This window comes from Gekko japonicus, unplaced genomic scaffold (genome assembly GCF_001447785.1).
Source record: "Gekko japonicus isolate JY-2015 unplaced genomic scaffold, Gekko_japonicus_V1.1 scaffold664, whole genome shotgun sequence".
NCBI classification, from domain to species: Eukaryota; Metazoa; Chordata; class Lepidosauria; order Squamata; family Gekkonidae; genus Gekko; species Gekko japonicus.
In genome coordinates this window covers 128352-150337 of record NW_015166441.1, presented here as the reverse complement: position 1 = coordinate 150337, position 21986 = coordinate 128352, and the positions used below count along the sequence as shown (strand labels likewise).

The 21986-nt window shown below is 38.6% G+C and overlaps 1 protein-coding gene across 1 annotated transcript in view; it reads left to right on the top strand.

Annotated features, from left to right (window-relative positions):
• The window catches only part of EPS15 (epidermal growth factor receptor pathway substrate 15), a 115624-nt gene that overhangs the window by 76232 nt on the left and 17406 nt on the right, over positions 1 to 21986 (top strand). The window contains exons 14-19 of the mRNA XM_015411963.1: positions 1386 to 1547; positions 3373 to 3546; positions 5205 to 5399; positions 7816 to 7887; positions 8072 to 8159; positions 20190 to 20225. Coding sequence (XP_015267449.1) covers positions 1386 to 1547; positions 3373 to 3546; positions 5205 to 5399; positions 7816 to 7887; positions 8072 to 8159; positions 20190 to 20225 — 727 coding nt within the window. The remainder of the gene's footprint in view (positions 1 to 1385; positions 1548 to 3372; positions 3547 to 5204; positions 5400 to 7815; positions 7888 to 8071; positions 8160 to 20189; positions 20226 to 21986) is intronic.

Here is a 21986-nt window from a genome sequence, read left to right as displayed (position 1 = left end):
TAAATATATACTGATTTCAGATTAGCTCCTGATAATCCTTTATAATTAAAAAAAATTAATTACTTAATCCTAATCACTGTACTTCACCACTGGTATGGTTTGATGTGGACATGTGGTAGGAGGAAGCATGGAATTTTTAAAAATGAAGCAAGTTTAGGGTTTTTTTCTATTGTCTGTGGAGTTTAGATGCATTTCATTTTTGTATTTCATTCTAATTATGCCTGTATTCAATTTTATTCTTCCAGGCATGTCAGTTACACATTACATTAGTGTCCTCTTTCATTTCATGTGTATAGATGGTGTGTTTCATGGAAAGAGAAGAGTGAAAATCACTGAGCTTTGTACTGGGAGCTCTTCCAGTACTAACTGAGTCTCAATGTATTCTCTAACGCTTCTTGATCACCTCACCTTTCGGACCCAGTCTTCATTTTTCTGTTGTGTACTACATAATTGACAAATCTTTATTGCTAGTGAATCCCAGGGAGAAATAAATGCAAATAATAATAAAATAACTCCTTTGATATCCTTTTGCCATAGGGGCCTTTATAGTTTGGCTGGCTTAGAAATGTTGAGCCTGTAGTTCTGATGTCAGGGATCAAATCATGATATGAAATCTATGTGGTCTGATCTGTTATGAGTCAAGGAACCTCTGTAAACTGACAGTATTCTCTTGGTGTATTGCATTTCCTAGATTACTGGAGATGTATGGAGCTCTGGATGTGATGTATGCATCTTAATCATAAGAAACTTCTAGAGAGGGTGATACATTCCATCCAAGAAAAAATTCAGACTGAAATTTTAGAGGCTTGTGTCTATAAACACTTAATGATTGGAATTTGCAGCAGCTTTTGATAGGACCTTCTGGCACGCAGGGTCTAGATAGGCAGCTCTAAGAGCGGGGTGAACCGAAACACAGTGAATTGCTCCCACGTCCAAAGTAAATGTCCGAACTTTGATGCGTGGAATTTTTCTACCCACCTATTAGGTTTGGCCCATATGGAGATTATACCCATGAAAGCCCAGTATCATGTTAGGTATTAAGAAATGGGACATGTTCAGAAAATCTGTAGATTGCTTCTTTGCTTAATTCTCTTCCTTCAACTTTTCTGCTATGCTTCCTTTTCATGTTATATTTTGAGTATACTCCTACGTTCTGATTGATTTGTTTTTCTTCATCAAATCATGTCCTACAGACCTCATGGGCCTCTTTCATATTCATTACATACACCTTAATTTTCATTGTTCTGCTTTCTCTCTGCCCCCCCCCCCCCCCCCGTATTCTAAGGCTTCTGTCACCAAAATAACATACTACCTTTCTTTTGGTGGCCCTTTCTGTTAAAAAGGAATGTGTAAAATGCTTGTTTTTTCTCTTATTAATACCTCAGGATCTTCAGGATGAAGTAAAAAGGGAGAGCAATAATTTGCAGAGGCTGCTGGCTCAGAAGGAGGAAGCAGAGGAAATTCTTAATGGTCTTGATGAGGAGAAAGCCAAACTGGAAGAACAGCTTAACACAATCAGACAGAAATGTGCTGAAGAGGCTGATTTGGTATGTCTTGGCAGTTCATTCATGTTTGAAAAAAGTTGGATCCAGTGCCACACTGGAGCAAAAGTAGTACATATTTGATATGGGCAGGAGAATAGCTGGTATAGGAAAATGTGGCATTTCTAGGTTTTATGTGGAAAAATAAGAGGATAAAGGTACCCCTGCTTGTTTGCAGATTTAAACACCTTACATAATGGGGTTAGGCTGGGGTGAATAGAGCTTTTTCCATAGTTTTGAAACTGTTCTTATCTTGTATGTATGCATCCAGGCTAAGAATCCTTGTTACTGCCATGTTGGGGGAACACACATAAGAACCATATTTAGTACCTTTTAAAACTTGTTCATCATAGTATCGTATTGAGATCTTTTGAAGAAATGTTGAGTTGAATTGGGATTAATCTAGTTTTAAACTTTTACAACTGATTTTTATAGTCTTGAGTTACAAAAATAATTTTTTTGATTGTCAAAGAGAATATTGTATTTTTAGAAAAAAGGAGAAAAGAAATATCCACAGAACTTTTGTTGTTGTGAAATTAAGTGTATTTAAAATATTTATACCCCACCTGATCTCTGCAAACTCAAGGCAGTTAAAAGAGCAGCAAAGGCTGCAAAGATACAACATTATGAGGGTCTAGCAAAAAGTTAAACCACACAGTTAAAAGTATATATTCATTGTTAAAAACCCAGCCAAAAACAAAGCTCATACCTTGAATAAAACTTCATTGGTCTTAAAGGTAACTGGACTCAAACTTTGTTCTACAGCCAAAAAGCAGTTTACCCTCCACCAAATGCCCTCAAAACAGTGTTACATGCCTCCTTGGAAGTAGAAACTGAAGTAACCCACTGCACCTGATCTGGGAGGTCATTCCAGAGGAATCGACCTGCCACAGAAAATGCCTAAGTATTGCCATACAGACACTCTTAGGTGAGGAGAAGGCTATCTGAGGATTGTACCTGGAGATGCAATGTGAGATGTATGAAGGACTTTAAAGATAACCAGCGCTTTGGATTGGGCCCAGAAGCAGACAGGCAACCAATAAAGTTAACAGAGCACTGATGTTACTGACCCATGACAGAAGCCTCACTGCTGCATTTTGTACTGATTGAAGTTTCCAAGACCTTTTCAAAGGAAGCTTCATGTAGACAACATTACAATATTCTAATGTAGAGGTTACAGTGACATTGATCAGGACGGCTAGGTCGGCGGAACCTAAGTAAGGGTTCAGTTTATTAACGAAAAGTAGGAGTCAGTTTATAAACTAAAAGTAATTGAAAGAAGACATTCCTAACACCACCATCAACCTGCTTGTCCACTGACAAGTGCCAGGTCCAAGAACAACCAAAAGTTTTTAACTTGATCTGCTAGAGAAGCCTCATCTAAATTTGGTGCATTAGCACCAGCTAAACACTATTCATACTGTTTTTTAAAGTATTAATCATTAGGCTTACAAAATCTCTGAGAGGAGATGCAGTTTTTATGCAGTATAGTTTTCTTTCCTTGATATACAGTTAAAACCATAACTTCCAGGCAGAAGAAAAATATCCTTTGTAATAAAGGCCAAGGCAGACATGACTTCTGTTCCCCAGCATGTCAGTTGAAGCCAACACAGAGATTGATGCCCTGGAAGGGAAAAGAAGTGGGCTATAAATAGCTTTTGTCACTCCATGCCCTGTTTTAGGCCCCAAAACAGACTTAAGTTAGGATTAGATGTTGAAATCTGTTACTAGTTTCTTTTATATACAATATTCTTCAGGGACGTATATCTGTATCTGTCTCTCCATACAGTTCTTGTAATTTACTTCATCAAGTGCTTCCTCCTCTTTGCAGATTGCTTCTCTAAAGGCAGAAATAACTGATCAGGAGTCCAAAATCTCAACATACAAAGATGAGTTAAATAAAGCTCAGGAAGAGCTTATCCAACTACAGCAGGAAACCACGGAGCTAGAAAAATGTGTAGAGGCAGGGAAGTTACAACTAAGACCTCTTCAGCAAGATCTTCAGGTATCCCCAAGAAAACACTTCAGTAAGGAAAACAGTTCTTTCTTCATTGTCAGTTTCATGTTTCTTCTTACATAGCTTTCTTTTCTCCTTTAATTGCAGCTGATATCTAGCTCAAATACCTCATCAGTTCTTTCAGTCTGAGTAATTAGATTTCCATTTTAATCCAGCAGAAATAAATGCCAAACAACACAAAATAGTCCAGCAAATACCTGGAACTGTGTTGTGTTCCCAAAACATATTTGTGGAAGCTACCCGTGTTTTTCAGAACTTGAGTTTATCTAAATAGCACACTAGATTTGCATCACAGTTTCAAGTGAAGCACTGAAAGCACATTGTGATTCTTGAAAACTTGACTAAGAAACTAATTCAAAGAATGGAATGAAGGTTTACTCAAAATTCTTAGGATTGCTTCACACATTACATATTTAGAGTGTGTCTGGAGAGCCACATGGCACTGTAGCAGCTTACAGAAAATTTTCACAATGTATGTGTGGTGAAATGTGTGGCTTGGACTAAAAAGAAAATGCCCCAAAAGGAAACTAAAAAAGAAAAGTGCCAAAGCATAAACCACACCAAACTAAAATGAAGCGGCATAAGACTCAGAAAACTAGCCACGATATACATAAAATTGGTGGTAGATTAAAGTGTTTAAAAGAAAAAAAATGTCTTCACCTGGTGACTAGAAAATAAGGTTACCATCCCCCTGATGAAGGCGGGGGTTTCCCCACTTTCAGGGCCCCCAATCTGCTGCCACTGAGGTGGCCGGTCAGGGGAGCCCCGCTTCTGAGCAGCCCTATCCATGCCGACATGCCCTGCACGGTGAGGTGACTCGGAAGTGATGTCATTGTGCAGGGCATGTTGCCGGGGGGGGGGCACTCTATCATTTGAGGAAAAACTCTATGATTACCATAGAAAAGTCCAGGAAGAAGAAGAGAACCCCCTCCCCCTGCTGGGAAATGGTAAGGGCTTGGCAACCCTACTAGAAGACTGTAGATTTTGTGTCAAGTGATCTTCTGTGGGGGAAAAGGTCCATGATATAGGTTCCATTCCTAAGAAGGTACCATCTCTGTGCATCCACCTGGTTTCAGTGTGGGGACACACAGCAAAGGCCTCTGACAATAATCTCACCAGGAAAGCAGCTCCATATGGGAGAAGGTGGGCCTTTTAAATACATTGATCGCAGAGTTTTATATGTAAGCACCAGAACTTGGTTTGAAGCAGTATAGGCTCATGCTTCTGAAAACTCAGTTTCTGTATCCATGAAGTATTGCCAAAAACTGATATTGTGGGGAAAATTTATAGTATCCAGAGCTAATATTGAGATCTGTGTACAGTGTAATAGGTGTGTTTATGAATGGAAGATCATTTTGATAGTTAAGTATTAGAGAGACTGAAGGGGGCAGTTAATAGTGGTGAGAAGCAGATAGATGCCTCTTGCAAAGAGACTTGGGAAGTACATAGACATCTGTATTTTTACCACTTTTTCATTGTATACTTGAAAATGAGAATGAAAATTCTGAAAATAGGCATGTAACATAAATATTTATTTATTTATTATTAAACTTATATCTCTCCCTCCCCACCGTGCCAGGCTCATGTTCTATTTTTGCATTCTCTTCTAGATTACTGAAGACAATATATATGATTTCTCTGTACAGGTGCAAGAAAAACTGCATGAGCTCAAAGAATTGGAAAGCAGCCAGTCTAGCTGGGAGGCTCAGCCACACAGCACACTACTTAATGGGAATGCAGAACATTCTAGCCTCAGCAACAGCAGCAGTGAAACAGCTAACTTGAATGAGAATGTTGACAGAGAGAGAGCAGACACTGAACAACTAAATCATGAATTTCCTGTGAGTTTGTGTGTGTGTGTCTGAGTGAGTGAGAGAGAAAGAGGGAGAGAGAGATACAAAATCCACATATGCATTAAAGCCTGGATTTTCCCAAACCCAAACAAAAAGGTACCTATTCTACAAAAATCACTTTTTTTAATTAGGGGACATGCATCAGTTAGTTCCATAGTAATTTTTAATTTTTTTTTAACAGTACATTATCCTTGAAATTAATCCAGGTATAGAGCTCTTGGGGAGCTATTTTGTATGCACATTTTAAGGATCTCCATTCTTTCTCTTTTTTAAAAAAGATTTTCATTATCTAGCCTTCAAGATGGCATGGGCCAGCATGGTTGTTCTTTGTTCTTGATGTTAATTTATTATTTATTTATTATTTTCGATTTATAACCCACCTTTCCTGTACAGGCAGGGTCAAGGCGGTATACAACAGGTTAAAATACAATAAAACACAAATACATAAGTGCAATACTATAAAATTCACATAACAGCAATATACATACAAAGTGCAATTAAGTGCAGATGGCAATTGCTGTATGGTGGTCCAATATAGCTAAACCAGTATCCGTGGTTGTTCTTAGTGCCAATAGCATAAGGGCCGTAGCAGTTCAGTTTTTAATAGCTCATTCCTCAGTGGCGGCTCCTAATCGAAGGCCTGGTGGAAGAGCTTCATTTTACAGGCCCTGCAGAACTGTAAAAGGTCCTGCAGGGCCCTGATGTCTTCTGGGTGCTTGTTCCACCAGTGTGGAGCCACCACTGAGAAGGCCCTAGCTCTGGTAGTGGCCAATCTGGCATCTTTCGGACCAGGAAGAGTCAGGCGATTTTGTGACCCTGACCGCAGTGCTCTTTGGGGGACATATGGGGAAAGGCGGTCCCTCAGGTAGGCAGGCCCCCTGGCCAATTTGGTGTGGTGGTTAAGTGCGTGGACTCTAATCTGGGAGAACCGGGTTTGATTCCCCACTCCTCCACTTGCACCTGGCTGGATGACCTTGGGCAAGCTATAGTTCTGATAAGAGCTGTTCTTGAAAAAGAGCAGTTTCTGTCAAAAGCTCTCTCAGCCCCACCTACCTCACAGGGTGTCTGTTGTGGGGAGGGGAAGGGAAAAGTTCTTCTGCTTCTGCTTCTTCTGCTTCTGCTTCTTCTGCTGCTGCTGCTGCTGCTGCTGCTTTAAAGGTCAAAACCAGCAGCTTGAAGCGAATCCGGTATGCTATTGGCAGCCAGTGCAATACCTTCAGCACAGGCTGAATGTGCTCTCGTGTAGAGAGGCCCATCAACAGCTTGGCTGCTGCATTTTGCATTAGCTACAGCTTCCGGATTTGGGACAAGGGTAGCCCCATGTAGAGAGCATTGCAGTAGTCCAATCTCGAGGTGACCATAGCATGGATCACCGTTGCCAGGTCATTGCGTTCGAGGAAGGGAACCAATTGCCTAATCAGCCGTAGGTGGTAAAAGGCTGCCTTGGCAGTGGCTGCTACCTGGGCCTCCATTGTTAAGGCAGCATCCAGGAGCACTCCCAAACTCCTGACCTTCGGCACTGGCACCATTGGCACCCCATCAAAGGCTGGTAGTGGGATCCCTACCCCTGACCCACTCCGACTCAGGCATAGGACCTCCGTCTTTGTCAGATTCAATTTCAATCAGCTCAGTCTAAGCCAGCCCGCCACGTCCTGAAGCGCCCAATCCAGGTCATCTGGGGTAGAGTTGGACTGACTGCCCAACAACAGATATAGCTGGGTGTTGTCTGCATATTGGTGACACCCTTGCCTGGGCAATCTGGGCATGGGGGCGCATGTAGATGTTAAATAACATTGGGGATAGCACCACCCCTTGAGGAACCCTGCAAGTCAGCGGGTGCCTCTGGGTCGTCTGATCCCCTAGCGCCACCTCTATCCCCGGCCTTGGAGAAAGGAGACAAGCCATTGCTAGGCAAGCCCCTGAATCCCAGTGTCGGCGAGGCGGTGGATCAGCAATTGATGGCCGACCGTGTCAAACGCCGCCAACAGGTCCAACAACAGCAATGCCGCCATGCCACCCCGATCCAGATGCCTCCAGAGGTCGTCTGTGAGGGCGACTAGTGCCGTCTCCGTCCCATGGCCCACACAAAAAACAGACTGGAAAGGGTCTAGCATGGAAGTATCATCCATAAAGCTCTGCAACAGAAATAACAAAAGCAGGAAAATATCTAAATCTGTATGCCAAGATTTTTTTTTGCTCCCAGGATTAGGTTCATTTTTTTCACACTTCAGTGAAAAAACATGTATATTAGGAAATGAAAGCCAGCCAAAATCCCTTTTCAGTTGTTTTGTGTCTCAGCACAGTTATTCTTTAGCACATACCAATTCTCTTACATATCTCTCTTTCAAATGTCTTATCTCATGGTAGAAAATTTACATATGTGAATTTAATTTTCCCCCAAAAGGCCAGGAATAGTCCAGAAACAGTAGAAGTGGAAGAAGAAAAAGAGGTCCTGCCACCAGTGGTTACTAAACAAGTGAGTTTGCTCAGTATTTTTAAGTTACAGCATGGCAAAGTATCTAAATAGTTCCACATGAGTTGAAAACATTTAATAATTCTGTGTGGGGGGAAGGGTACAAACAGATGCAACACCCCAGAGAATTTGTATAGTGTTACAGAACAGAAATACTGTATAAAATATCCCTTTTTCCCTCTCCAAGGAAGATCCATGTGATGAAGAATCTCATCAGCTCTCTGAACAGACTGCAGAATCCACTTTAGACTTCTTTGAGTCTGACCCCTTTGATAGTAAGTAATCTCTGTCTAGGTTTTAGTTTGCTAAGAATGTAGGTACTGCTAACTGGCCTGCATTTAGATCATGTGTGGTTAGATATCTTACAAATTGGGGTTTTCAGGGCACTGGAATCAGTCTGTCTAAGGACTTGTTTTTATTAAGTTCTGTACTGCAACCAGGGGTCATTTCGGGGGGGAACGCGGGGGAACGCAGTTCCCCTGGGTGAGGTGCAGGGGGCGGGGCACATGACGAAGCTCCGCCCCCTGCTTCCGGCAGCCCCGCTTCCGGCCCTCATTCAGCCAGGAGGAGACAGGAGAAGAGGGAGGGTAAGTTGCTTCCTCCCCGCCTCTCCCCACCCCTGCCTGCCTGGGGCCAGGGAGGGCCTTGGCGGGGCTTCCTCGCACCTCCGCCGGCCTTGCAGGTCCACCGCCGGGCCCCTGATGTCAGGGGGTGTGGCATATGCTAATGAGTTATGCTAATGAGTTCCCCTAGCTCTTTTTCTATGAAATGACCCCTGACTGCAACACAGCACTTTATAACAAAACAAGCGATACTACACCACATGCAAATAACACAAACTCCTGCTGATTTTACTTGATTTACCTCCTTGAAATAATAATAATAAAAATCACTGACCTAAAATCAGTAGGAGGATCTCAAGTGAATCTTCCTGGCCAGATCTTCCTTATCAGCTCTTGTTTGCTTTCTCAACTGTGCTTCTTTTCTCAGGCCTTGAGCCCAGTCATCCTGATTTATGAATGGCTTAAAGGACATGCATATACATTTCCTCCCACAAAGCTTATTCTGAGGCTTGTTCACATAGTAGTAGAGCTCAAAGCAGAACTGATTCTCATTAACCCATTCTGGCCATGGAGACACTGGTTCCAGGACCTACTCACACGATCCTCTTAGCTTCTTCTTTTCTTTTCTTTTTTCCCCATTAAATACATTTATTTTCTAACCATTTATACACTCTCATCCATCTTTTTTGGGAAATCTTTTCATCCTTTCCCAGTAATAATGTATTAAGTTTATCCAATTCTGCTACTTCTAACAATTTCTTTACTATTTCTTCTCTTAGAGGCAATCTTTCTAACTTCCAGTATTTGGCTACTAATATTCTAGCTGAAGTAAGAATATATATCAATAAATATATATCATTTTGCTCAATACCATTTGGGATTATATTCAACAAATATATTTCTGGAAGTAGTTCTAAATCAATGTTCATTATTTCTATAATTAATTTTTTAACAATTTGCCAAAATTTGTATATTTTCCCACACCTCCACCACATGTGGTAAAAAGTTCCCACATTGTTTTTACACTTCCAACAGTTTCTTGATATTGATTTATAGCATTTGGCTATTTTATTTATTTATTTATTTATTATTTACATTTTTATCCTGCCCTCCTCGGAGGCTCAGGGCGGCTAACAAGGCGTATCACCGAATATCTGGCGACCAATACCATCTGTGAAATATTTTATAAATATTCTTTTTAAAAGATGTTCCTCTCATTAACTTCATCGCCTTCCATATTTTTGACCATTCTTCTAGCTGAATATGATATCCTAAGTTCTGGATCCAAGCTATCATTGGAGTTTTTACTATTTCGTCCTACATATAATCTTCTAGGAGATAATTATATATATTTTTGTATAAGATTATTGGATGTTAACCATATTTTATCCCAATCTGATTTTGACGTGTAAAATCCAATTATTTTATCTTTATTGTATCTTGATTGTAATTGTGTACTTTCCCACCACGTGAGATTTATGTTAATTAATTTTAAGTTTTCTATCGTTCTTAAATTGTTTTTATCATCTAATAAAATGTCATATGATCCTCTTTTTTCTTCTGTCATCAGTGTAGGTTTTACAAATGCTTCTAAAGGAGAAACCCACTTTGGAATCTTTGTATAATATTTTTCTTTTATTTTCCCCCAAATTTTTATTAGGGCTCCCCTAATAATATGTTGATGAAAGACAGCATGTATTTTATCTTTTCCATACCAAGTATAGGCATGCCAGCCCATACTTAGACCGTGTCCTTCTAGGTATAAGGTTCTCCAGTTTTCAAGCATTATCCAGTCTTTAATCCATCCCAAAGCAGCTGCCTGGTAATATAGGTTCCAATTTGATACTCCTAATCCGCCTCTCTCTTTTTTATCCTGTAAGGTCTTCCATTTAATTCTTGCTTTTTTGAGAAAACCAAATAAAATATCTTGTAATTTTATCAATTTCTATTAAAAAGTTGGTTTTCTTTAAGATTGGTATATTTTGTACCAAAAAAAGGAATCTCGGGAGAATATTCATTTTAATTGTTGCTATCCTACCCATTAATGAAAGTTGCAGTTCTTTCCATTTATGTATATCTTTCTTGATTTCTTCTAGTAATTTTTTATAATTATTTTCCATCAACATACTATTTCTGTTTGTCATAATGATGCCTAGATATTTGGTTTTATTTGTAACCTCTATTTTTGTGCTGTCTTGGATTTTTTCTATTCTTTCGTACAATTTTTTGTTACTATTTTAGTCTTTTTAAAATTTATTCTAAGACCTGCTACCAATCCATATTCTTGTATTGTTTTTAAGCGGCGGGGTTGAGACTAACGGTTCCTCTATTATGGAAACTAGATCATCAGCAAATGCTTGTGGTTTGTATTCTTCACCTTTTGTTTTCAGACCTTTTATCATATTGTTTTGTCTAATATTATCATTTAAGGTTTCTAATATAAAGATAAATAGTAGTGGGGATAGAAGGCGATCTTGTCTTGTTCCTTTCTGAATTTCAATGTTATGTGTCATATCTCCGTTAATTATTATTTTAGCCTGTTGTTTCTTGTAAATAGCTGAGATCATTGAGAGAAAATTATCGCCACACTTCCAACTCTTTAATTTTAGCCTTAAGAACTCCCAGGATACATTATCAAATGCTTTCTCCACATCCAGAAATAGTAGTGCCAGCTGTTTCTCCGAGTGGGCTTCATAGAATTCCAGTACGTCAATTATGGTTCTTATGTTGTTTTTCATCTGTCTTTTCGGAAGGAACCCTGCTTGATCTTGATGGATAACTTGTTGTAGAACCCTTTTGAGTCTTGTTGCTAATATATTGGCAAAGATTTTGTAATCTGCATTGAATAGGGAGATAGGTCTGTAATTCTGAATTTCATTTCCATCTGATTCTGGTTTGTGAATTAACGTTATGAGCGCTTCATTCCAGGACTCCGGCACTTTTCCTTATTTTATAATATTTTGAAGTACTTCTTTAAAAGGCATTAGTATTTGTTCTTCAAACTTTTGATAGACTTCTGCAGGTAAACCGTTAGGTCCTGGTGTTTTCTTCTTTTTCAGCTTCTTAATTGCTTTTATTATTTCACATGGCGATATTGGATCGTTAAGTAGTTTCTTCTGTGCCTCACTAAATTTCCTTTTATTGTGTGTTTCTAAGTATTCCTTATAGGAGCTGCGGTGGCTCAAGTGGTTAAGACGCTGAACTGCAGGCTGTGGAAGGTCAGTAGTTCAGCGGTTCAAGACCCGGGTGCTGCAAGACAGGGTGAGCTCCTGTCTCTAGTTCCAGCTCCTGCCAACCTAGCAGTTCGAAAGCAAGAAATTGCAAGTAGATAAATAGGGACCACTTCGGTGGGAAGGTAACAGCGTTCCGTGCACCTTGGTGTTTAGTCATGCCGGCCACATGACCACGGAAACGTCTTCGGACAGCGCTGGCTCTTCGGCTTGGAAATGGAGATGAGCACCGCAACCCTAGAGTCGGATTCGACTGGCTTTCGAGCAAGGGAACCTTTACCTTTACCTTCTAAGTATTCCTTTATTTGCTTGTGTACTTTCTTGATATAATTTTTGGTAAAAGTTTTCCACAATTTCCTTCAATTCTTTGGCTTTATATTTTAACTCTTGATTTTTGTCCCTTAATGCTGAAATTATTCATTTTTCTCTCTCTTTTCTGAGTTTATACGCTAACCATCTGGTAGGTTTATTGGCATTTTCGAAGTAATATTGTTTTGTGTATTCTATATTTTTAGCTAATTCTTGAATTGATAAAATATTTAATTGATGTTGTAATATTTTTATTTTCAGTTTTATTGTGTCTGATTCCGTTGTTTTCTTCATTTTGTCTTCTTCCACCTTTATGTTTTCTACTAATTTATCAAATTTTTTCCTTTTTTGTTTTTTTCTCCATGCGTCTTGGTTAATAAACCAACCTCTTAATAATGCTTTGAATGTGTCCCATACCGTGTTAATTGAAATCTCTTCTTGTAAATTCCTTTTAAAGAATTCTTCTATTTCCACACTAGTGTTTTTTATAAAATCTTTGTCTCTCAGAAGTGCTATATTTGCTTTCCATCTAGTTATTTTATTAGTTTCTTGGAATGTCAACAAAATTGGGTTATGGTCCACGTAGATATTTGCAGTTATATTTATTTATTTATTATTTCGATTTTTATCCCGCCCTCCCCGTAGGCTCAGCTTCTTTTAACTCTTTAGACTGAGACAGTTAACCATGCCATATCAATTCTCAACCAAGAATTGTGTCTAGAGGAGTAATATGTATAGTTTTTTAAATCTAGATTCTTGGTCCTCCAGGCATCTATCATACAGTATTCTTCTGCCATTTCTAAAAATCTTTTTGGTAATGTATGACCCGATTTTATATTCTTTTTTTGTTTTTTCCTAATTTAGAGTCAAATACCGCATTATAGTCTCCAATAATGCAGATATCTTCAAACTGTTTAGCTTTTAGAATATTTTTAATTTTCCTAAAAAAGTTTTCTTGGCTCTGGTTTGGTGCATATATATTTATAATTAATGCTTTTCCATTTCTCAGTATTGTAAGTGCAATTATTCTTCCGTCTTCCGATATATAGTAAAGTTCTGGATGTAACTCTTTTCCATATATAACAACTCTTTTCTTCACCCTGTCTGCTGCTATAAATGCTTTATCTAATTTTTAAAATTCTAAATATTTTATATATTTTTTTCTTATATGTGTTTTTTGCAAGCATGTAATGTCAGGGTATGATTTGATTAATCGATGAAACATCCTTCTTCTTTTCTTTGGGCCATTTTGCCCATTAACATTTACTGATAGGATCTTTAATTTTTTATTTCCCATCATTTTTATCCTTTCTGTTGGTATTTTTACTTCTGTATTGAAATCTGGTTATTATTTGTGATTGTGTTCTTCCTGTGGTTCTATTTTTTGTTTTTTCTTATCTTTTTCTTTAGGCAAAGCTTTGGCTTCAGAGTCTAATTCTTCTTCCTCTTCTTCTTTTTGCACACTCTTTCACATACTTTTATATCTATTTTTATTTTAGCGATGCCTTCACTATGCAGATGTGGCTTTAGGAAGGGAGTCCTTCAGAGGGTGATATCAGACTAATTGCTACTATATCTTTGACCAAGGGACACACAGCTTTTCTGCATCCAGGAAGTTAGTCTGCCCCACCTGAACCACTGACAAAAAAGACTTGCTTAATTACCATGAGTTTCCATTTGGTTCTAGGGTGGGGGTAGTTCTCCCACCCTCTTCTTTTCAGTTCTGGTTCTGAGAGACTAGCTTTTACAATGAGTGCTTAGGATGACATCTACCAAGCTAGCCTTCAGATTGTTGCAGTTTGAGTTTAGACTGTTGCTGTTCATATCTGGTGGGATGTCCCCCTCTTTCTCAATTGTCATAGAATTTTTATCTGTATCCTATTGGATCAGTGTATAGTTTTTTCAGAGGAGCTTTTGCAAGCTACACCACAGTCTGGGGATTGATGGGGAAAACCCTCCTTTTGCTGTCATCAGAAGTCAAGAAGACTGTGAGTGAAGGAAGGTACTATCCTAGCAATTGGACTCTGCTTGTACTCTAGTACAGTAAGTGAGCAAACTTTCCTTTCTTTCTTGTGACCTGTAGTCTCAAGAGGAGGTGATTGGTGTAGAATCAATGTGTATCATTAAATTTATATTAAGGAGATGAGCCACGAGCTCTTTGCAAACAACCTTGTCAGTGATAATATGACACTGCCAGTGCAGCATTCTTTTTTGAAGCCTGGCACATGTGCCAATATTATTCTGATGTGTCAGTAGAATTCTGAGTTCAAAGAAGCAGATATTATATAGTAAAGAGAACCTTCATGATAGCTACTATGCTGATATACCTTGTGATATTTCTTTTTGAAATTCACACAAGAAGTAACCATAAGAAATTATGCTAAATGTTGATAACAGTTCCATGTTGTGGCTGGTGTAACAACTCTCTTGTTTCAGAAGATGTTACGAACTCATCTTGTTGAGGGCCTATTTCTGTGTTATAAACTGTTCTCCATGGCGGCTGTGCAGTCCCACAGTAAGGAGCTACTTAGACCGGCCACAGAATCTTCCGCAGGAGCTTCATGTTGCCACTTGTGCTCTGTCAACCTTGACAAATGTGTTAGCTACCTTTTTGCACTCTGAGGGGAAGCAGTTAGTGTTTCTTTACTATCGTGGTGAGAGGCACATGAGACAGCTTCTCCAAACTTGGTTTTGTTATTTGTCAGGATCATAAAAACATAATGTTGCTATTGATTGTAAAGAATTTTCTGGGTCCTCAAATTTTTTTTTTAAAACTTTTATTCTCATACAACTACACATACACTCACCACCTTCCACCTTCCAACATATAACACAAATTTCTCATTACACAATTACATAAAAAACCAAAACATATTGCATTTAACAGATCACTTCTGTTCCTGAAATTACTGCTTTCCAGTACCAGATTATTTATTTATTTATTTAGGTATTTTTATCCCGCCCTCCCCGCAAGCGGACTCAGGGCGGCTAACAAGAAGAGGGCAAAAGCCCATATAAAAAATCCAATAAAACATTAAAATCATAACTATAACAATACATCAATAATAACAGTAATAAAGTGCTTTCAATAGACAAGATGGTCTTAGATGTTATGGTGGCATCTTCCAATCAGCCCCGTTGGGGTGCCACTGTCCAGCAGGTCATTCCAGTCCCGTGTTGTTCATGCCGCACCATGTATGGCTGTACGTCCCAGGGCGATCCCAGGTCCCGATGGTATTGCCACTACTGGTGGTGGTGACAGCGGCAGTGGCGGCCCCTATATAAAAGCCTGGTGGAAGAGCTCCGTCTTGCAGGCCCTGCGGAACTCCATAAGGTCTCGCAGGGCCCTGATCTCTTCCGGGAGCTCGTTCCACCAGGTAGGGGCCGCCACTGAGAAGGATCTAACCCTGGTCGCAGCAAGTTTTACCTCCCGAGGTATGGACTTATCCTATCGTCCAACCATTTATAAACCTGTGACCAGACTCTCTGAAATGTTGAATTCATATTTCCATGCATCTTTTGCATTAAATTATCCATTTCAACCATTTCCATTACTTTACTAATAAAATCCCATCTGTTAGGTACCTGTTCATTTTTCCAAAATTTTGCAAGCACTATTCTTGCTGCCGTTACTAGATGTAATATTACATAGCTCTCATCTTTGTTCCACTTGTCCGGGAATATGCTCAGAAGCAATATTTCTGGATCCAACGGGATTTGTATGCTGGTTATTTGTACTAGCATCATTTGAATCTCCTTCCAGTACTGTTTTACTTCATTACACGTCCATCAGACATGATAGTAAGAGCCCACCTGACCCTTGCATTTCCAACATTTAGCATTTAGTCATGGATAGATACGAACTAATCTATCCGGCGCCATATGCCATCGATGCACCATTTTGAAAACATTTTCTTTTAACGGCACAGCTTTCAACCATCTTATATTTTTCCAAATCTTTTCCCACTTAATTAATTCAATGTCTTGCCCAATATTTCGTATCCATGGCCCCATAGCTGTTTTATATACCTCTCCTGCATCTTGTGGCTTAACAAAAAAGAATAAATTTTACCAATCAACTTAGTATCTTCTCCCAGAAGAATTTTATCTAAATCCGACATCTCTGAAAAGAAGCGTATCTGTTTATCTTTCATGTACTTAGAACTTAGCTGATTCCATTCCCACCAGGATAAATGAATTTGTTGAGCCTGTAATGCTTCCTGCGATTTAAGCATGTTATTCCTGTTTAAAAAGACATCATAGCTCACAGCCCGTACGTTTGACATCAAGTTAGGCAAAGTAATAGCCTCAAGAGGGGCTAGCCATCTTGGTGTCTTATTGTAAAATAAAGTTTTAATCTCATTCCATACTTTTAGTAGACTAGCTCTAATCAAATGTTGCCTGAAATACGAATGTGACTCATGTTTCCTATCCCATAGAAAGGCGTGCCAGCCTACCATTAAGTTAAAACCTTCCAGATTTAGAATCCTGGCATTTTTGAGGAGAATCCACTCTCTTAACCAAGTAAGTACCGCTGCTTGGTAATAAAGCCGCCAATTAGGTAATGCCAGCCCACCTCTTTGGGGTTTTTTTCTGTAAAAATTTTAATTTTATCCTCGGCCTTTTCTTTTGCCAGATGAAATCACGTACTAGTTTATCTAGCTTCCTAAAGTAAGCGACATTTTTAAGTTCTGGGATAGTTTGGAAGAGAAATAGCACTTTGGGAAGAAAAGTCATTTTGATCACAGCTACCCTACCCATAAGAGAAAGTTGTAAGGCTGACCATTTGTCAAAATCTTTTTTACCCGAAACTAATGATTGTTCATAGTTATCTTGAACTAAAGTACTAGTTCTATTTGTTATGTATATTCCCAAATACTTTATTTTCTTTTTCACTTCAAACTTTGAGATTTCCTTTAGTCTTTGGTTTATATTGTCATTACAATTTTTTGTCAACACTTTAGTTTTTTCAGTATTAACTCTAAAGCCTGCTAGCTGACCGAAATTGCCTAAAGTCTCTAATAAAGGTACCATAGAATCTATTGGATCTAATAATACAATTGCTAAATCATCAGCGTAGGCCTGAATTTTATATTCCTGCCGTTTTACTTTAACCCCTTTGATATTACTGTTGTTTCTTATGGTCTCACAGAGTCCTTCAATAGTTAAAATAAATAATAGGGGTTAAAGGGGGCAACCTTGGCGAGTACCTTTACATATATCTATTTTTTCAGTCATATCTGCATTTATCACTATTCTGGCCTCTTGTTTTTTATAAATTCCTTCTATTCTATTCATAAAATATTCTCCACAGTCCATCGCTTTTAAATTTTAAATCATATAATCCCAGTTTATGTTGTCGAACGCCTTTTCGGCGTCTAGAAATACTATAGCCAGCTGTTTGTCTGCGTTCGCTTCACCATACTCCAAGACATTCATTATTATTCTTACATTTATTTGTCTACTGGGTAAAAATCCCACCTGATCTGAGTGTATCAATTGAGTAAGCACCTGTCTCATTCGGTAAGCAATAATAGAATCTTATAATCAGCGTTCAAGAGCGAAATAGGTTGATAATTCCGTATCTCTTTTTCATCAGAATCTTTCTTATGAATCAAGGAGATCAAAGCTGAGTTCCACAAATCCGGTACTGTTTTTCCCTCTGAAACAATCATTTTAAATATTAAGCTAATTTCATCTTCAAATGCTGAATAAAACTCAGAAGGAAGACCGTCCGGTCCAGGGGATTTATTTTTCTTTTGCTTTTTAATCGCTTGGGAAACTTCCGCTATGGTGATAGCCTGATTTAAAATCTTTTTTTGTTGTTCATTTAGCTTTTTAATATCAATTTATTACAGGTCTATATGACCAAAGTCTTGACCGAAAGTTAATGCAAAAGGGGTAAAATAGGTACATAAAATTGACATAAAATATGACAAGTACATAGTCACAATCAGTAAACATATAAAACCCAGGCATAGCCCAGAGAATAAACAAGACCTAACTACACTTGGGGTGGAGCCAACTAACTAAAATCCTCCAAAGATTAAAAATCGGTGTAGGTGTTTGCAAAGATGATAAAACTTTCAGTGTTTCTTGAGAGCGGCAACCTTAGCCAGGAACCGCGCCACGTTAGAGCTTTTTAATATTTGGATTATTGCTTAGATAATTCTTGATTATATCTAATTTGACCGTTTGTCTACTATATAAGTTGGCATAAAACCTTTTAGCAATTTCTTTTAAATCTTCTAAGCCGCTCTTTTCAACTCCTTGTTCATTCTTCAACGTCTTAATACATTTTCTTTTTTGGTTTGGAGTCATGTTTTTTTATTGCTTGATATAAGTGAATGTATTTTGTCAGTGTGTTCACTGAGAATTAATTTAGTTGTGACTGCAACATTTCATATTCCTGGTCAAAGGAATATATGCTGGCTTACCTGGAATCTAAATATGTTACCAGAGGTTTACTGAATTTTTTAAAATTGTTTTTGATATATATCGTACAAATTTCCAGTTTCTTAAATGCAGTCACATAGAAAAAGATATATCTAGTTTACAGTTCTTCAGTGAGAGAAGCAAACAAAAAACAAAGATATGTTTTGACATAACTCAGTAAGATGAGAACTATAAACCATCATAATATATTCTACATCTGTTATCACTTATGATATTATCATACCATTTTTAAAAATTCACATATAAACATGAAATACTTACAAGGAAGACCAATTATACAAATTAGTGGTTAAATCAAGTGCCTTTCTAGTTACCTCACAGTATAAGACAAAGTTTATAGATTATGCACATACTACTTATTATTGTATTGGTATTATGGTTCTGTATTAACAGTTGTAAAAAGTTTTTTTTGGATATTCCTGTTTAATTGTTTTCTAACTTGTACCGATATGTATTGTTTCCTTAAAAACTTTAATAAAATGTTTATAATAAAAAGTGCCTTTCTAGTAACTTAAAAAAGATTGCTAACACTTGCAAAACAGTGGCTTTTGCTGCCATCTATCTCTTAAGCGTATAAGCTTTGTTAATCTAGATGTCAGCAAATAACATACTTTTTCATCCACAGTCTAACATTGTTTATAGTATGTTTCCAGGTTTTTGCTGTTTCTAATTTGGGTGCTGTCATTAAATCCTGAACCATATTACTGTTTGTACTTGGTACATGATCTCCTATTATATCCAGTAAAGCAATTTTTATCTGCAGTGGAATGTACCTTTTAGTTCTGACTTGACTGATGATAAAACCATTTAAACATGGCTATGCATCCTCTGGACCTCCTTATTGTCATGAGTGTATTTACTATTTTTGTAACTTGTAAGGTAGATAAACTTTCTTTACAGTGACCCTTTATAAATGTCATGGGGTAAAGTTGTTCAAACAGAATTTTTACCTAAAGCTGTTCATTTTCTAAATGCTCAGGATAAGAAGGGAGCATTCGTATCATTCAGTAGATGTTGAAAGATTTTTTAAAACGTTTACAACAGACACAAACTCTCAGAGTGCACCTTGGTCATTTTCTGTGTTCTGGGGAAAGAACAAAGAAGAAAGAGCTTCTGCACAAACTCTTTCTGGATGGATTGTGTAGTCTACTAGAATTTGTTGTAGCCTAGGGTCAAATACTGTGAAAATGGAAGGTGTATGCTCCAAAAGTGTTGAGAAGTGTTGCAGTAGAGGACATCTGTAAAGCAGTACCACGTTCCACAGTGTAATCTTTTATCAAGCATTACTTTATAGGTATCGATGACAGAAAAGTAGCTGTTGGAAGAGTAGTTTCTTTAATCAATCTCCTCATAAGGAAGCTAGTCTCATCTTCAATAAATCATCCTGTTGATAACCCATTTTGGGTCTGCACAAAAGTAATGAAAACCCCCCTCCAAGGTTTAACTTGAGCTGTATTGTCCTGTAGCGCAACTTCCATCCTTTGTCTGATAAATTCAATTGATACATATATATACATAGGGTAATATATCCTTCCATAGTGGCTAAGTGAATGAGCTAAGGCATGTAAGCATCCTTTCTTCAGCTAGAGGAAAGGGGGTAAAGCCATTCATCGAGGGGGAGTGGCCCTCAAACGCTAGAGAAGCTATGGAAGGTTTTTGGATTAGCCTGCTCAACTTCCGGTCTCCATTCTTTGACTATGTAGAACCACTCAAATATCACATATAGTCTTTCACTTTTTTAAAACAGGTGATCCTTTCAAAGATGATCCATTTGGAAAGATTGGTAAGTACCTTCTTTTCCTTTCAGTAATCCAGAAGCAGTGGTATATGAGGAACTACAAGTGATGGAATGATCGGTTTTGTTTTGCATAGAAGGACGGCACTTGACCTTGAACTTAGCAGGTTTTTAACCGATAACTGTTGACATAAAATAACCTTGCTACATGAGGCAAAAAAACACTTGCAGAGAATCTCTGCAGAGAGAACTGTGATAGATGATGAGCTTATTTTAGAAAAAAATTAGCTAGTTTTTAGTGTTCTATTTGTGCTTTCCCAGGAAACTTAGGAAATGTAGTCTTCCCAGTATGGCTGATATCCATGTGCCTAGCGTACACAAAGTTCTTTCCAACAGAAAATAGTTGTGGCTTGTTGTTCTTCAGTCGCACAGTCGAGTCCGACTCTTCGTGACCCCGTGGACCAGCTCCCGCCAGGCCCTCCTGTCTTCTGTCGTGCTCCGGAGTTTGCTTAATTTTATGTTCGTTGCATCGATAACTCTGTCTAACCATCTCATCCTTTGCTGTCCCCTTCTTATTTGACCTTCAATCTTTCCCAGCATCAGGGTCTTCTCCAGTGAGTGCTCCCTTCTCATTTGGTGGCCAAAGTATTTGAGCTTCAGTTTCAGTATCTGGCCTTCCAGGGAACAGTCAGGGTTGATTTCTTTTAGGATTGACTGATTTGATCTCCTTGCAGTCCAGGGGACTCTTAAGAGTCTTCTCCAGCACCATAATTCGAAAACATCTATTCTTCAGCGCTCGGCCTTCCTTATGTACTTGTAGTTCCGGCCCCACTGCTGGACCTCTTGATGGCACCTGGTATTTTTGGCCGCGAGTGTTGGACTGGATGGGCCATTGGCCTGATCCAACATTGGCTTCTCTTATGTTCTTATGGTCCAACTCTCACAGCCATACATTACTACTGGGAATACCATTGCTTTGACCATACAGACTTTTGTTGGCATGGTGATGTCTCTGCTTTTTATTATGCTGTCTAGGTTTGCCATAGCTTTCCTCCCAAGGAGCAGGCATCTTTTAATTTCATGGCTGCAGTCACCATCTGCAGTGATCTTGGATCCCAGGAACGTGAAGTCTGTCACTGCTTCCATGACTTCCCTTCTATTTGCCAAGGACTGATGGGACCGGATGCTATGATCTTAGTTTTTTTTATGATGAGTTTCAAGCCAACTTTTGTGTTCTCCTCTTTCATCCTTAGCAAGAGGCTCTTGAGGTCCTCTTCACTTTCTGACATTAAAGTGGTATTGTCTGCATATCTGAGGTTGTTGATGTTTTTCCTGGCAATCTTAATTCCGGTTTGTGATTCACCCAGACCGGCATTTTGCATGATGTACTTTGCATATAAATTAAATAAGCAAGGTGACAATATACATCCTTGTCGTACTCCTTTTCCTATGCTAAACCAATCAGTTGTTCCATATCCGGTTCTAACTGTCGCTTCTTGACCCTTACACAGGCTTCTCAGGAGACATGTGAGGTTGTCTGGTACTCCCATCTCTTTAAGGACCTGCCATAGTTTGTTGTGATCCACACAATCAAAGGCTTTAGCGTAGTCAATGAAGCAGAAGTAGATGTTTTTCTGGTACTCTCTTGCTTTCTCCATAATCCAGCGAATGTGTACATTAAACCAACCTATCAGGTTGTGCGCATGAACGACCAATCATAAGCGGTCCCGCTTACAAACATTCAAATCTGACTGGCCACAATACTTTTCGGCGCGAATCCCTGCCGAAGCTTGAAGCTTTGCATGGCTT